The sequence below is a fragment of the Solea senegalensis genome, linkage group LG4 (genome assembly GCF_019176455.1).
Source record: "Solea senegalensis isolate Sse05_10M linkage group LG4, IFAPA_SoseM_1, whole genome shotgun sequence".
In the NCBI taxonomy this organism is placed as follows: Eukaryota; Metazoa; Chordata; class Actinopteri; order Pleuronectiformes; family Soleidae; genus Solea; species Solea senegalensis.
In genome coordinates this window covers 1,561,623-1,578,902 of record NC_058024.1, presented here as the reverse complement: position 1 = coordinate 1,578,902, position 17,280 = coordinate 1,561,623, and the positions used below count along the sequence as shown (strand labels likewise).

Sequence of the window (17,280 nt, the reverse complement as noted above, 5' to 3'; positions counted from 1 at the left end):
TGTGTGTGTATGATTTTAAAATCACAGATTTTCTCTATGGGGTTTGGTGTGGGAGAGTGAGTGGTTTATAAACTTTACTTTCCTGTTTGTCTAACAGTGAGATATTGCAGACTTGGCTGACAATTAAATTAAAATTAAAATTTACTTGACCTTAAAAAGAATGATTTAATCTTGTTTTTTTTATATGGTTTGTTTGTTTGTTGTTTTTATCTCAGAGCTCTGTCAGAGAGTCTCATCACGCCACTGGAGCTAAAGATGGAGGAGTGGAAAAAAGTGGCCAGTCAGCTGGACAAAGATCACGCCAAAGGTAACGCATTTACACACACACACACACACACACACAGGCAGACCTGCAGCACAGAGCAAAGTTTACAGACTGTGCTTTGATCTTTTTTTCAGAGTACAAGAAAGTGAGAGCAGACATCAAGAAGAAATCATCAGACACCATCAAACTCCAGAAGAAGGTGAAAAAAGGTACGAAGATGTCTGCTTCATCCTCAAACATGACACATGTGACACAGTGAGGCTTGAAGTCACTTCATTTTTATTGATGGTTGTTTCTATAGCAACCAGACACCTGCACAACAAGAAACTGAAAATTGTCAGAAAGTAGAAAATATTCACATTTAAGAAACTGAAAATTGTCAGAAAGTAGAAAATATTCACATTTAAGAAACTGAAAATTGTCAGAAAGTAGAAAATATTCACATTTAAGAAACTGAAAAATGACAGAAAGTGGTTTTAAAACTTTAAAAACCTTAAGTCATTGATGAATAATTGATGGATTATATTATAATATTGAGTAGAAACATGAAAGCAATCTTCACTGATCAGGAATATGTTGATTTTCTTGAATAAAACTGTCCTCGAAGCTTCTTAGAAATAGTACATGTGGTGTGTTTCTGTCAGAACTACAGAGACTCAAGAGCTCGTCAGGAAAAGACCTCAGACGACCTTATATGGAACGTGTACACACACACACACACACACACACACACACACGTATCCTCCATGTCCTCCCTCTTGACAAATCCAGTACCCAAATGCACTGACTAAAATAGCACTCACACACTCATTGCAGACACACCCATGGTAAACAGAGACGTGTGATGTGGCGTTAACATCTCTGAGCATGTTTTTTCCCGCTCCGCTGCCGTTTGTGCCCCAGTGAAGATGATTTAAAACGCTTCCAACGGTCAGTGGAAATGTTTAAAAATGTCATCTTCACATTTTCAATCCTGGAAATGTCTGTAATAATCAACTGTAAACAGAGTAAGTCCACGATCACGTCTTTGTCTCTGCACTGTGAGACACACGTCTGTAAACCGCTCACACTCCCACACCAAAGTCCACAGAGGAAATCAGTGATTTGAGCTGCTGGTCCTCTGCTGCCTCGTGTGGTGACTTTGTGTCACTGAGGTCCATCTGAAATCACTGATTTTCTCTGAGGTTTGATGTGGGAGACTGAGTTCCCACTGAGAAGCTTCTGTGAGACAAGACGACACGGGGTGTGTGTCTGTCTGTCTGTCTGTCTGTGTCTGTGTGTGTGTCCATGGCTCTCGACAGTTTTCCTCTGCAGCTGCAGGTATTTTCCACCAACCCTGCCAACAAGCTCCGGTTTAGTGATGCTTAAGATTTGAATACCCCCCCCCAGTTATGTAAGCTCCGCCTCTTTCCCCTCAGTTCACCTCAGTTCTCATTTTCCATTTGTTGACTGTGGGGGGGGTGTAACGGGACAGAAAAACTTCAACAAAACTGTAAACATCTGCTCTATCGCTGATCATTGTGTGTGTGTGTGTGTGTGCGCTCTGTCATTATGTGGTGTGTAACCACTTCAGACTTCTCACAGACAGACAGACAGACAGACAGATGAGGAGGAGAGTGAAGGATGAGCGCTGGGAATCTTTGCGTAGACCTCGCGCAAATGTCCACGGGCTGATTTACATCAGTGCGCCTGAACGCGTTGATGTTGTGTTTTTGAAGCTCCGTCATTCATTCAATACACTATTGGTGATGCTCGTGGTCTCGTGGTCTAATAACCTGGAGATTATGTTCTTGCTTCGTGCTTGTTTGGTCCATGAAATGTCAGGAAATAGCGATCAGTGTTTGTTGAACTCGGAAATTAAGTCTTGTTTGTGTCCACAAAACAAAATGATTCCATTTGATTGATTTTCTTTGATTTATGGAGCAAATAAACTATAAAATATTCACATTTAAGAAGCTGAAAAATGACAGAAAGTGGTTTTAAAATTTAAATCATTGATGAATAATTGATGGATTATAGAGTAGAAACATGAGAGCAATTTTCACTGATCAGGAATGAGTAGATTTTCTTAAATAAAACTGTCCTCGAAGCTTCAAAATATGTAAAATGAACTTGGAAATAGTGCAAGAAAACTTTAATTTCCACCAAAAAACGTTCCTCGTCATGTCATAAGTATAGACATTGGTCTTTAAAGGTTTCTGTCTGTAGAACTGTTGGCGATTAATGAATTAGTTGCAGTTCTAGTCTCGGCGCAGCAAAGATGTGAAAGCATCCTTCACTGACGAGGAAATGATCTAAAATGTTGAGTTTCTTTCATTTAACTGGCTCTGAAGCTTCAGAATGGTACATGTGGTGTTTGTCTTTGTCAGGGCTACAGCGCCACACACAGGCCTGGCATGTGCACTGCAGATACTTTTTTCAAACAACGCCACATAAGATAAACGAGTGGATGGGTAAGAAAAAGTGCTGACTCATTTTGTTCTGCCCAGAGAAGGAGAGGTGGGGGGGAGGAAGAGGTTGAAGTCATCTCCTCATGACTCAACGGTGGTTACTGTGGTTACAGAGAGATAGACTGAGAGGAGGAGGAGGAGGAGGGGAGAAGAAAAACACAAGTGCATTTAATGACAGAGAATTGAACCGAAAAGAAGAGGGAAATCCTGTTTTCAAGTGGTTGTATTAAAGACTGTGGGAATAATGAAGAGAAAGATGATGTCATATAGTTCAGAGTGAGTCCATGATGTCTTCAGGACGTGTTCACGTCTTTCTCTCACTGTCTGTAAACCACTCACTCTCACACACCAAACCCCACAGAGAAAACCTCAGTGACACAAAGTGACCACACGAGGCAGCAGAGGACCAGCAGCTCCTGTATCACAGATTATCTCTGTGAGGGATTAGCTCTTGTGTCCCGTGGCTAAACTCAGGACGGACAAACGGAAGCTACGACAAAGACGTTGAAGGAGGATGAAGTGTGCAACAGGGTCTGATTTGCCTTTGGAGTCAGTTTTTGCATACAGCCGAGTCATGTCTCGACCTGCCTCACGCGGCTCAACTGAGCTACCTGAGCTTTGATGACATCATCAGTGTGTGACACAGGTGGTCTGCTGTGGATGGGTGACTGCATTTGTGAATCAGCAGACATCTGCTGCGGTTCATCTCGTTCCTTTATGAAGGCGGAGCATGGACAGCAGGCTCCACCCATTGACAAATCGAACATTGATCATAACTAGGCCTCAGAGCTCAGTCAATGTGGATCTTAAAAAATAGGTTTGACTACTTTGTTTTGACCTTAGAGTCCTTAGACTGACATTTGTAAACCACTCACTCTCACACAATAAGACATCTGAGTGTAGTGATGGAGGCAGCAGTGGATCAACACCTCCTGTGTGTGTGTGTCTGTCTGTCCGTCTGTCTGTCTGTGTGTGTTTCTCTGTGGGGTTTGGTGTGGCAGAGTGAGTGGTTTACAAACTTCAGTTTAAAAGTATAAAAGTCTAACAGTGAGATGAAGACGTGAACATGTTCTGAAGATGGGTCATGGATAAGTCATGAGTTAGACAAACTCATTTTGGATTGAGTTAAACTTACTTGAACTGAATGACTTTAAACTTAGTTCCCTACTGTTTTTGGATGTAATGTTATTCTTCCGTCTTTGTTTATTGATAAGAATGATAAGTATTAAGTGTTTCTGTCTCTGGCTCAGTGGCTTGTTAACAGTGCTGGTGACTGCTCATTTTATCCAGCCTGAGGCTAACAGTACCTGTGTGCGTGAGGAATGTTAACAGACTGGTTCTTGGCTGCAGAGACTCTTCAGTGTGAGAGGTTGTAAGTAACTGTGGGTTTCACTCTTCATGCCTCAATCTGCTCTGTCATGTTTATAACCAGTTATTAAAACACATTTTAACCACTTTAACCAAAGACTCACCTCATGGACTCTACGTCACCTGAAGTCTACACAAGTCTGTTGTGTCTATGTCACATGTCCACGTCTTTGTCTCGCTGTGAGACAGACTTTTCCAACAGTCAACACTCACTCTCCCTGCACCAAACCCCATAGAGAACATCAGTGATTTTAACATCACACACACAGGAGTTGTTGATCCACTGCTGCCTCCATCATCACTCGGTTCAAATGTCTTATTTTGTCACTTTCGGCTTATAAAATCCTCTGTTCAGATTCACTTCAGTGACACAACGTGACCACACGAGGCAGCAGAGGACCAGCAGCTCCTAAAATCACTGGTTTTCTCTGTGGGGTTTGGTGTGGGAGAGTTTCCTGTTCCTCACAGTGAGATAAAGACGTGAACGTGTTCTTAAGATATGGTAGACTTACACTGACTGACGTAGATTTTATTCACCAAGGCTTTTACTTAGAGGCTAACATGTAAAGAGAGACAGAGATTGAGTTTGTCTGCCTCAGGCTGCTTCTCCACGCGTGACAGTTTGTAGTGACGCTTGAACTCAAACAAAAACACAGGAGCACTCTCTCTGCTGTTTGATTGACAGGTCTTACCTCTCATAATAACTCCCCTGGATTAAATGTCTTTGATTTAAATGGTCTTAGTCTGGATTAAGGTGCTTGGATTCTGCTTCCTCGTGTTTGTTGGCGTTCTCTGTGATTTACTGTCGAGTCAGACACATGTGTACATGACCGTCACTCTTAGTTAGACACACATACCAGTCTGTAGTATTATTATTATTATGATGATGATGATTGAGTCAATAGAGAAAATCAGTGATTTTAACATCACACACACACACACACACACACAGCAGCTCCTGTGTCCCCGCAGCTAAAATCACTGGTTTTCTCTCCGGCAGAGTGCTGCTGTACACAGTCAGGTCTGATAGTTTTGCCTGGCCGTGTGCAAATAAATGTTCGCAAAGAACAAACAGCAAGCAGGAGTCCAAACATTAAACATATGCACAGAGATCCCTCACAGTGTGACAACCTGGACATAGAGTGTGTGGTGTTGTTCTGACCCCTGCTGGTGATAACTGGGTATCGCGGCCTGAGCTCTCGTGACCAGTCTTTTACTTTTACTCAATTTTTTTTATTAAGAATTTCAGGATTTTGCTTCTGTGGAAAGTCATTCATGGAACCATCACAAATGTTTTTCCCCGGATAATTATGGAAATTGTTTCTTTGAATATTTCAAATGCCGAATTTGCAAAATGAGACATTTGAACCTAGTGATGGAGGCAGCAGTGGATCAACAACTCCTGTGTGCTGTGATGTTAAAATCACTGATTTTCTCTGTGGGAGAGTGAGTGGTTTACTGTGATAAGCATGATCATCACATATTCACACACGTTCTTATGATAAAAACTGTGTCTCTGAAATAAAGTATGGTTCTTTTTACTCTGGTTAATATTGAAATAAAAACTTATTTTTATGAAAAACTTTTTACTAATTTCACCAAAAAATTGTAATTTTCCAAAAAAAATGCTACAAATGTTATTAAAAAACACATGCTACCTTTTTTTTACAAACTTTTTGTTCAAGTTTAGTACGTTTACTTAAATTAATTTGTCAAAAAAATTACAAAATAAATATTTAATGTGGTAAAGTTTTCTTTTTTTGTTGTAAAACAAAGCAAAAGAAATATATAATTTCACAATCACAAAAACATGTTACAAATTTTACTTTTTTTTTTACAAAGTTTGGTAAAAAGTTTAGTAATTTGTAATGTGTTATTTATTCTTAAATGCTACTCATTTGACCAACAACATGCAGCTAATTTTACGTAACACAAACTTCATAACGTCAGAGTCACATTTTATTTTTGTCTGTTTTTAATCTGGAAGAATAAGATCAAACTGTGGTTTAATCTGAACAATAACAGAACATTTCAGTCTCAGACCTGGACTTTTATTCTATCCCTCCTGTGTGTGTGTGTGTGTGTGTAGGGAAGGACGAGGCGCGGGGACAGCTGGACAGTGCACTGCAGGACGTCAACGTGCGCTACGCCGTCCTGGAGGACACGGAGAAGCGAGCTGTATGCAGGGCGCTCATAGAGGAGAGAGCGCGGTACTGCACCCTCGTCACCATGCTGAAGCCTGTACTGGTCAGTCCTCTCTCTCTCTGTGTGTGTGTGTGTGTGTGTGTGTGTTTTCTGTCAGAAACACTGACCTTGTCAGGACCAGTAGTCCTCGTGGAGACCAAAACCTGGTCCTAATAAGGCAGAAAGGGTCAGTAAATTCCTGGTAAATTTCCAGAAACTTGATGGCTTGTTTTTCGTGACTCCAATAATTATTATTATTATTGTTGTTGTTATTATTATTATTTTGTTACCATGGTTTCATTTTCTACACGCTGGTCTATACAGTAGAACAGTATATACACTGTGTGTGTGTGTGTGTATGTGTGTAGGACCATGAGATGAACATGCTGGGTGAGGTCACACACCTACAGTCCATCCTGGGTGACCTGGTGACCCTGACAGCTGAGCCCAACAAACTCCCACCAGCCAGTGAGCAGGTACGACACTTGACCTCTGACCTTCCCTCGAGCACCACCCTCAGGCTGTTTGTCTTTTTTCAATGTTGTTTATTTATTTATGTGTGTGTGTGTCCTTGTTTCTCAGGTGATTTTGGACCTGAAAGGTTCTGATTTCAACTACACATATCAGACGCCTCCAGCTTCTCCAAGTAACTCACTGTCCAGGAAGAGCAGCATCAGCAGGTAACGCGCACACTCACTCACACACACACTCACTCACTCATTCACGACTTTATATGAGAATATTCATTTTAACCAGGAATAATGTCCTGGCAAAGTCCTGCAATAATACTAATAATGATAATAATGATAATAAAAGAAAGATTAGCACATGAGCTGTGTGTATTACAGCTCTAACATCTCCTCATAATCATGTGCGTGTTTTCAGTAACTATCAGTGTGGATCAGTGAGACATGTCCCCTCTTTGGACTCTATCAGCTCTGCTGTGGATGGAGTCCACATCCAGGTAATATCACACACACACACACACACACACACTCTTATCTCCTCACATTTATGAGGGTTAGGGTTGGTTGTGAGCGCCCCCTGCTGGCCCCCAGGGCCCAGAACGTGTAGAAGACCAGTTCTGCTCATTCTGAGTGAAAACAAGGCTTACTTTAGTTATTGGCACGGGGAGCCAGCAGGGGGCGCACAAAGATCAGGCTCTGACTGTGTGTTTCAGTACCTCATTCAGCCACCCTTAGAAAATCACCTGAACTGTCACTTAAAGGTACATTTCACGCACACACACACACGCTCTAATCCTCTCCTGTGTGTAGCGCTGCTCCTCCCCTTATCTGCTGATTGGCTGTGACGAAAGTGGGCGCTCCCTCAGCGAAGGGAACTCGCCCCCGCGCCTCGGTCGTCAGGGCAGCCGTGGTCGCCATGGTTACGCTGCCCCTGGCCGCGGGCCGAGCCGCCGCGTTAGCCGCAGGGATGTGAACGCTGTGAGGAAAACCGTGTGTGTGTTTGTGTCTCGCCTCGTCTTCATCATCATCTCTGTGGTCCCACGTTTTTCTGTGTCGTCCGCTCTAAATGTCGAGATGCTGTGTTCACGCGGGGGTGCACCGATTACACCGGCTGTCGGTCGCCGTCGCAGGACGGTGAACTAAATTGTTAAAGGCCAAAAAGGTCTGTCGTCCGGCGTGAACGCAGCAAAAGATCCAGCTCCAGTAAAAACATTCTGTCGTACACAGTGTTCATGTCCGTGAGCGGTGCCGTGTCAGTGTTTGAGTGATTGTACGCACAGTAAGTTGGTGGTGGGGAGTTTTCTAACGTGTGTTTTGTATCCTTTACTGTTTTTGTTGTTTAGTCTACGTCAGTATCTAAAGAACACGTTCACGTCTCTGTCTCACTGTGAGACAGACTGAAATATCGCTTTAAAGGGGACATATTATACCCTATTTCCCCCATTAAAATAGTTCCCTGGTGTCCTAATGAACATGTCAGTGACGTGCTTTGGTCAAAATGCCATAAGGATGAAGCATCATAGCAGTTCAATAACCCTGCTAAACCCGCCCCTTTCAGAACGCTCGGTTTTTGTGCATGGTCCCTTTATATGCAAATGAGACACAGGCAAACACACGCCCACTTCTTCCAGGGGGTTTCTGATTTGTCCTCTTTACAGCGCTTTACAGCTCTATTCCTCCTCCCCTCCCTCCACTAGTTCTCTGACAATATCAACATGGCAGCGTGCGCAGAAAACAGCGAGAGTGCCGTCACAGGAAGAGACGTCCTACATAAGGATCGAGCCGAACACTGCCCAACTGTAAATCAGTTAAAAACACTTAGGGACAGCACCGCTGATCGCCAGTGGCGCGCGGTGAGCTGAATAAACTGCCGCTGTATGTTACTGTATCAGGAGACATCGCCACCGCTGACCAGCTCCGGTGCTCCGGGGAGTGTCGGAGGTCTGTTCCTGTGTCGGCACTCACACATACAGCGACAGTTTAGGCAGCTCGCTGCTCGCCACTCGCCGCTGGCGATCAGCGGTGTTGTCCCTATGCCCCTAACTGATTTTCACAGAGACTGCAGCACAGCTGATCGCCACCGCTGATCGTCAGCGGCGAGCTGCATAAACAACTGCTTTATGTGATTGTATCAGACTGAGTCTGTGCTCTGGTCCCTCCGCGTTGACATAATACCGCTCTTCCTCCCTCGCCTGCACTCTCGCACGGACAAGGTGGAGCTAAGGTGGAGCTCTCCAAGTAAACGCGGTGTCATTTGCGGTGAAATGCGCATGCTGCCGTCATAAGCGCAGGAAATTCAACTTCGAGTGTTTTATCGCCTATACTTACACTAAGGGGGACCACGAAAACATGACTGAGTATTCTTTTTCCACACTTTGGCGACTGGTAGGGCCTCCAGAGTCCCAAATATCAGTATTAAAATGGTTAAAAAGTTGATTTTGCATAATATGTCCCCTTTAAATAATAAGGTCAAATTCCAGAAGAAGTAAAAAAAATAAAAATACTTGGCGATCTGTTGAGTAACCGTGGAGCGAGGGTCCATCGACTGACTGTGCTTCATTCACCACAGGATCCAGTCGGCTCCTCCGCTCACCAGATGGCAGCAGGGGGCAGCAGAGGGCCAGAGAACGGCCTGCTGCCCCCCCCACACAACATCTATACACAGCATGGAGAGAGAGCGCGAGCCATGTCGGCGTCTGGGAAGGTACAGTCACGTGTTCCTGTTGCATTGATCATCATCATGTTCATTATATTTAATAATGTCACGTCACCATATACCAGCTGGTCTCTGTACAGTTGTTCATTCATTAAATCCTTAAATGTTGTAGTCCTGCTCGGCTCGGGACCAGCTGGCGTTGACGTTGGGTGCGTTGAATTCGGACGCCCCGAGGAACAGCAGGGACTCTCTGCACTGCTCCAGCGGCTACAGCACGCAGACCACCACGCCGTCCTGCTCCGAGGACACCATCCACTCACACAGTGAGTCCACAGTCACATGTCCTTTATGGCACTAAAATGACTTTAATTTAAAACACTTTAAAATCAGCTGAAACACGTCAGCGATAAATAAAACATACGAACAATAATACAGTAAAACACTGTGCTGACACGTTCTCCTGTGTACAGCCATATCTGTGAGATCTAACAGCACGTTATTTAAAACACATCAATCTTTATATCCTTTCATTTTGAAGCTGTTTTTTACGAGTCCTTTTACGACGTCTGCGCAGAACAAAACTAAATGTTGATTCCAGGAATCGTCCGGTTTAAACATACCTGCAGTTTTCGCTCTTCATCAAATGTGTAGAAATGTGATGATGATGAGGAAGTTGTGGTGTGTATTGTTTGGATGAAGCTGACACTGTTGTTCTCTGCTCTCTGGTGTTTCCCTCTCTGGTTCTCTGTGTTGTGTTTTTCTCGGTTAAACGTCCGTCCTTCTCTTCCAGCTGTAAAGAGAGACCCTCCCCTCTATGGTAGGTCTCTGACTAACTGTCCTCTGTGTCTCTGTGTCTCTGACCCCAGAGTGTTGTGTTGCATGCGTCTGTGAAAGCCTTGTGTTCAGCTGAACACGTGTTTAATTCCAGCTTTTGTCGATCAGTAAGAGTTTGACTGGACTGTAGAGTGTTAGTGTTGTGATGAGGTCCTGACACTGAGTGCACTGTGAGCGCCCCCTGCTGCACACACGCAAGGAAAGACAGAATTAAGCCACATAACAAAAGACTTTTTGGCAGTTTAAGTGTACGATATCTTAAGAACGCGTTCACGTCTTTATCTTCAGTGAGAGACAGACTTTTGTAAACCACTCACTCACTCTCCCTCCCACACACACACACACACACACACACACACACACACACACACACACTCACTCTCCCACACCAAAGCCCATAGAGAAAATCAGTGATTTTAACATCACAGCACACAGGAGCTGTCGATCCACTGCTGCCTCCATCACCAAGTTCAAATGTCTTATTTTGTCAATTCGGCTTGAGAACATTTCCATTCAGACTTATTTTAGAGACACAAAGTGACCACACGAGGCAGCAGAGCTCCTGTGTGTGTGTGTGTGAGACATGTCAAAATCACTGATTTTCTCTCTGAGGTCTGACAGTTTGTGTTAGGTGCAGTACCTCACACAACCACACTATTCCTTTTAAATGTAAATGAGTTGCATGTCGATTGTGAATGAATGAATGCAGTGATTGTGTTTTCCTGCGGCTGCTGTCGTCTGTGTTTGATGATGACAAAACTCTTCATCATCGAAGGTTTTTAAGATGACACAGAAATGCATTGAAGTCCACTTCCTGTCGCAGCTGAAGTCTCCTCCCTCTTTTCTCTCCAGTCGACTACGAGTCCATCTCCCTCCACGGAGACTCCGACTCCGTCTCGCTGCATCGCCTGTCGCACGGAAACAGCCGCTCCGACTTTGACAAGTCCTCGACCATGCCGAGGAACTCGGACCTCGCTCTGCAGTACAGGAAGTTTACTCAGTCCAAACGCCCCGCCTCCACCGTCAGCCTGTTGGCCGAGTCGGAGTTCATGAGCGGCTCCGTCCGCCAGCTGCCGTCCCACACGGCGACCATCAGGCGCAAACCGTCATCCAAGCCCGGGTATCGCCGCGGAACCATCAGTGGCGTTCCCATCCCCATCTGCACGCCGCAGGTCCCGCTCAAAGCCCTCGCAGGGAGCGGGGGCAGCGATGAGAATGTTTTTGCAGCGCCCCCTGCTGGAGGAACAGGAGGCTTAGGTCACAGTAAACTCTGCACTTCCACGCAGAGTCTCAGCGCCTTACCCCCCCCCTCCTCCTCACCATACTACCAGCTGGTCCCGGGTCACATGCCCATCCCGGTGCCTGTGCCCACTGTACCCTCCCTGCCAGCAGAGGGCAGCAAACAGCAACAACAGAGACAGCACCTGCAGCAGCAGTATCAACACAAACAGCAGCAGTTTCAACACCAACAAGACCAGTACCAGAGAGAAGACCAGTACCAGCAGCAGCTGAACCAGCAGCAAAAACAGAGGCTGTTCCACCAGCAGCACCAGGTCCAGGTCCAGGTCCAGTCCTCCGGTGCCCAGGCAGAACCTCCCTGTCTGGGCCACAGCTCTCACTACCAGCCCCAGGCTCCTCCCCCCTCCTGCCTGGATCAGAACCCGGAGCAGCTGACCCAGGAGGGAGGCGGAGGAGGAGGTGGCATGCTGACCCTCATCAGAGGAGTCAAACTCAAAAGGACCATCACCAACGATCGCTCCGCCCCCCTCCTGCCTTCTCCGGCCAATCACAAGTGAGGCTGTGGTTCTTCTCAGGTCTGATGATGTGAACATGGACGGCGTCGTCACTCGACGCACGTCTGCGTTTGTTTTCTGCTTCCTTTTAGGCTGTTAGGCTATGATGTCACTTCCTGTCGCTGTAACAGATCTCTTGTGAGTTTTCTGTGTGCTGTTTTGTTGTTTGGGTTTTTTCTTTTGATTGCTTGCATAAAGTTTTGGATTGATGAGCCAGTCTTCAGGTGACCGTTCTGTGGCTCGGCTCCAGTCCTGGGTGCGTTTGATTTGCCTTGTGCCTGAACTCCCGGGAGGAGGGAGGGCTTCAGCTGTGAGGTTTGTTTCAGCAGGAAGCAGCGTGAGACACGGACGCTCGCTCTCTCTGAAAACAGCGACACAAGGAAAGCAAAAGACTTGGCTCAGAGAATCTGCATCAGTCTGAGTCCACGATGTCTTAAGAACACGTTCACGTCTTTATCTCACTGTGAGACAGACTTCAACAACAGGAAACTGACGTTTGTAAACCACTCACTCTGACACACCAAACCCCACAGAGAAAACCAGTGTACCACTGTACTAACAGTGAGATAAAGACGTGAACACGGTCTTAAACATGTCATAGACTTGAACTGATTTTTATTAGGCCAGTGTTCTGTTAAGAGGTTAAAAGTGCGCCCTCCACTGGCAGCCACGTGCGATTCTCGTGGTTTTGGTCCTGATCATCTCACTTTGACTCTGGAATAAAAGCTTGTAAATAAGTTAGAACAAACACAGTCTGCGGAACATTTATAATAAACTCACTTTAGTTTAGTTTTTCACCCAAATTGAAAGTTGAACTTCGTACGAGTCTCTATCTTTTGAGTTTGTTTGTTTTTTGCTCTATAGTGCCACACGGTGCCGCTGTTTTTAGAAAATGTTACTGTCGACAGAAATCTGGTTTACCGTGTGAATAACAGTCGGGTTGGCGTGCGTAGATTTCAACCTCGGGTTAATTTCGCAGCTTTTAGAAACGACACTGCCGTCGGACACGTTACGTGACGGGACACGCCCATGCTCTTCATCCTCCGCTGATTGCAGCGACGAACAGCATGTGAGGTAAGAGACGACGCGTCAGAGATTTAAAGTGTGTAAATTCTGTTTCCTTCTCTGAAGAATCATTGAAAATTTGAAAATCAAAACAACGCATTTATTTTATTTTATTGTTTTTTGAAATTTTACTTCAAATCATATTTATGTTCCCGGTCGGGCTCCAGTAGCTGGTTCTATTTGGATCCCGGTTCACGTCGGTGAAATAATAAGTTAATTTGTTGACGTTAAAACCGTTTTCTTCTTGATTTATCTTTGTTAAATTTGCGTTAGCGCTGACGTGTGACTCGCTGATCGGGATTCTTATTGGTAGGATTTTATATCGGTACTGATACTGGTACTGCTTATCGTAATAATTATTAATATTTCTTTGGTGCTGATGACGTCAGAGTGTAGTTCTTACCTCGCCACCAGAGGGCAGTGTATTCTGTTTAAATTGGTGAACGGCTGTAAGTCTTTCACCAGGAACTGTGACATCAGCTGTTTTTTCCCCACGAGTCATGTTCTGTTGTTTAGACTTCACTGATGTTCTGTTAGCTTCTTCAGAGTGATGCTAACGTTAGCTACACTTTAAACCATAACGCTTGTTAGCTTCTTCAGAGTGATGCTAACGTTAGCTACACTTTAAACCATAACACTTGTTAGCTTCTTCAGAGTGATGCTAACATTAGCTACATGTTAAACCATAACACTTGTTAGCTTCTTATCAGTTGTTAGCTTCTTCAGAGTGATGCTAACATTAGCTACACGTTAAACCATAACACTTGTTAGCTTCTTCAAAGTAACATTAGCTACATGTTAGTTAGCTTCTTCAGAGTGATGCTAAAGCTGCTAACTAACATTAGCTACATGTTAAACCATAACACTTGTTAGCTTCTTCAGAGTGATGCTAACGTTAGCTACACTTTAAAAACCATAACACTTGTTAGCTTCTTCAGAGTGATGCTAACATTAGCTACATGTTAAACCATAACACTTGTTAGCTTCTTATCAGTTGTTAGCTTCTTCAGAGTGATGCTAACATTAGCTACATGTTAAACCATAACACTTGTTAGCTTCTTCAAAGTGATGCTAACATTAGCTACATGTTAAACCATAACACTTGTTAGCTTCTTCAGAGTGATGCTAACATTAGCTACATGTTAAACCATAACACTTGTTAGCTTCTTCTGAGGGATGCTAACATTAGCTACACATTAAACCATAACACCCGTTAGCTTCTTCAGAGGAATGCTAACGTAAGCCACTCAAGTGCTTGTCGGAGTGTAGGTGTGGCCTCTCATTGAGCAGAGAGCAGGTGCATGCTGGGTAATGCTGTCCGGTCTGTTTTCAGAGAACATTTTCCTCTGTTTTTTTTCTTTTCCAGGTTTTTCTGTTATTGATGAGACAGAACTGTTGCCTTCTGATCAGAGCGTCTGATAATCATTAGAGTGATTGATTGATTGATTGATGGAGCCTCACAGCGGCTGTTTGTGTTTATTAAAGCTTCTATTTCCAGGGAGAGACCATAATCTATACTGTACATGTACATAAACTATAAACATATGCTGATTGTCTTTTTGTTGATTATTGATTGGGCGATGTGATCAGGTCGTCGCACGTGTTTTAGTTTGTTTTTTATTTTTTTATTTTTTATTTTTGGAAAGAAAAGCTTTAAGGAGGAAAAACCCAGTGAACTCTGACCTTTGAGGATCTGAACCCTGATTGGACGTTGGGGACTAAACGGTTTTGCGTGAACCAACAGAATGTAAAAATATTTTGTTCTTCATCTTCTGACGCTCGCTGTGGGATCAATAATTATAAAAATAAGTGATTCATCGATTCTCCTGCCTCGTTCTTTGTGTGTGTACTAGTAACTTTAATGATTTTTTTTATGTCTAGCCACGTAGCAGGCCATCCACCAAGACAGACTCTGCCCCCTTACCTTCCTTTGTTATATGGGTTATGTGGGTTACCATAGCAACCATGGGCTTGGTCTATGTTTGCAGGAATATAAAGGTTCTTTCTCGGAAGACTTTCTCTCTCTCGCGCTGTCTGTGTCTCTCTCTGTGTCTCTCTCTGTGTCTCTCTCTCTCTCCCCCTCTCCAGCGCCACACAGTGGCGGTTGTGGTCATACACGGTGGCTGTTCAGTGCTACTTTACTTTTATTATCAACAAAACAAAAATGCGTTGCTTAGTTTTTGGCCCAGCTACAAAACCTGCAGTGCCCACCAGAGGGCAGCACCCCCTCACTGTTATTAATGAGAGCAACGTTCTGCATATTTATGTTCTTTTTATGAGAAAAAGTATTTTATTTTAACAATTTCAGCAACTTAAAATCAAAAATATCAGAAAAAATGATAGTTATTATCATAAGATTAAAGGTCAATAATCTGAACAAGAAAAAGTGATGACAGTGTAGTTTTCACATTCAGTATCAACAATAAAAGAGTGACTCATCATTTCTCCGGCTCAGTAACGATGACTCAGACGTTTCATTGTCCAACTTTTCTTTCATCTTCTGTTCTTTTCTCGGCTTCACCTGCTGTTTGTGGCGATTAGGAGTCACATGACCCTCAAAGGGAACAGGTGCGAGGCCACACACGCCTCCGTTTACATCCACGCCGTCTGCGTCACATGTTCACGTCTTTATCTCGCTGTGAGACAGGAAACAGACGTTTATAAAGCGCTCACTCTCCCACACCAAAGCCCACAGAGAAAATCAGTGGTTTTAACATCACAGCACACAGGAGCTGTTGATCCACTGCTGCCTCCATCACTGAGTTCTCATTTGAAAATCTATGTTCATCCTTATTTTAGTGACGCAAAGTGACCACACGAGGCAGCAGAGGAGCAGCAGCTCCTGTGTCCCCGCAGCTGAAATCACTGATTTTCTCTCTGAGGTTTGGTGTGAGAGTTTTGGGTCTCTCTCACACACACACACACACACACACACACACACAGATCATGTCTCAGCAGTGAGTCACACTGACCTACATACTGAAGGACTCACAGTGACTCAGCACAAATGTGTGTTGTTGCAGCAGTGTTGCACCAGCTGCACTTCCACTAAGCACCACTAGAGGGAAACTCTGCTTTTCTTCACTTTTAACACTTTCTTTTTTTTTTGTGTAAACATAAAAACAATCTGAGCTACTGCTGAGTCACAGGTGTGATGATGAGTCACGGTGACATCACCACAGTGAAATGACATGATTTAATTGTGCCAAGCATGTTTTCACTGACAGTCAGAGGTCAGAGGTCAGAGCTGGCTTTAAAAAACAGTTATCCCTTTAAACCCAGGAACACACACACACACACACACGCTGCAGAAGGCTCAACACTACTATTGTTGTTCATAACAAATAAAAATGAAAGTGAGCTCTAACTGTGGAGCAGATTAATCTCAACGGACCACCAGAGGTCATCAGTGTGTCCTCTCTCTCTCTCTCTCTGGTCAGACTCACTGACCGTCTGCTTTCCTCTCTGAATAAAAACACCACAGGAAGTGACAGTTGACTGATCTTACCTCACAGGGACACAGGAGCTGCTGGTCCTCTGCTCAACGTAGTGATGGAGGCAGCAGTGGATCAACAATCAACAGTGTGACTTAGACGTCGTAGGTTTTATCAGATCAGTCTTTAAAAACCAGGCAGTTCAACTTTACTCACAAAGCTGCTGTTGTTGTTGTTGTCAGCAGATCATGATCTTGGACTGGAGTCGTCGTCGGGGGCAACCACAGGGTCAGCCTGTTTTACGGAGCTTGGTGTGTTCAGGGATGCGTTGCCAGGGCGACCACCCTTCTCCCTCCCTCTCTCTCTCTGAACTTACGTTCCCACGTGCTTCAGCTGCAGCAGCAACAACAGTCACGAGGAGAAGCAAAGCCCGCCAAAGTGCAGCAGCCAATCAGGAGCAGGGGAGGGCGGGGCCGAGCGATCAGCACCAAAACAACAGCAGAGAGCGAGAGAGACAGACAGAGAGAGCGACAGACAGACACAGAGAGAGACAGATAGACAGACACAGAGCGAGAGAGAGTGACAGACAGACACAGAGAGAGACAGACAGAGAGCGAGGGATCACACTGTAAAAAAAAGTGATACAATGTTTTCAGTTGCTTCACATTTTGAATCTCTCATCACTTTCTCCAGTGTGGAAAAACACAAGTGTGTGTGTGTGTGTGTAACTTTTCCCGCCACTGAAAGATTTTTGGCACCCAGCC

At 44.4% G+C, this 17,280-nt stretch overlaps 1 protein-coding gene across 2 annotated transcripts in view; it reads left to right on the top strand.

Annotated features, from left to right (window-relative positions):
* mtss1 (MTSS I-BAR domain containing 1) overlaps nt 1-12,520 on the top strand; it is a 31,649-nt gene extending 19,129 nt beyond the window's left edge. The window contains exons 5-14 of one of the 2 annotated variants that reach the window (XM_044024198.1): nt 216-307; nt 400-474; nt 6,173-6,330; nt 6,636-6,743; nt 6,850-6,947; nt 7,153-7,231; nt 9,304-9,438; nt 9,563-9,713; nt 10,181-10,207; nt 11,077-12,520. In XM_044024198.1, coding sequence (XP_043880133.1) covers nt 216-307; nt 400-474; nt 6,173-6,330; nt 6,636-6,743; nt 6,850-6,947; nt 7,153-7,231; nt 9,304-9,438; nt 9,563-9,713; nt 10,181-10,207; nt 11,077-12,020 — 1,867 coding nt within the window. In that variant the 3' untranslated portion in view covers nt 12,021-12,520. The remainder of the gene's footprint in view (nt 1-215; nt 308-399; nt 475-6,172; nt 6,331-6,635; nt 6,744-6,849; nt 6,948-7,152; nt 7,232-9,303; nt 9,439-9,562; nt 9,714-10,180; nt 10,208-11,076) is intronic. The other variant, XM_044024199.1, reaches the window with a different exon arrangement.
* The last annotated feature ends 4,760 nt before the right edge of the window (nt 12,521-17,280 follow it).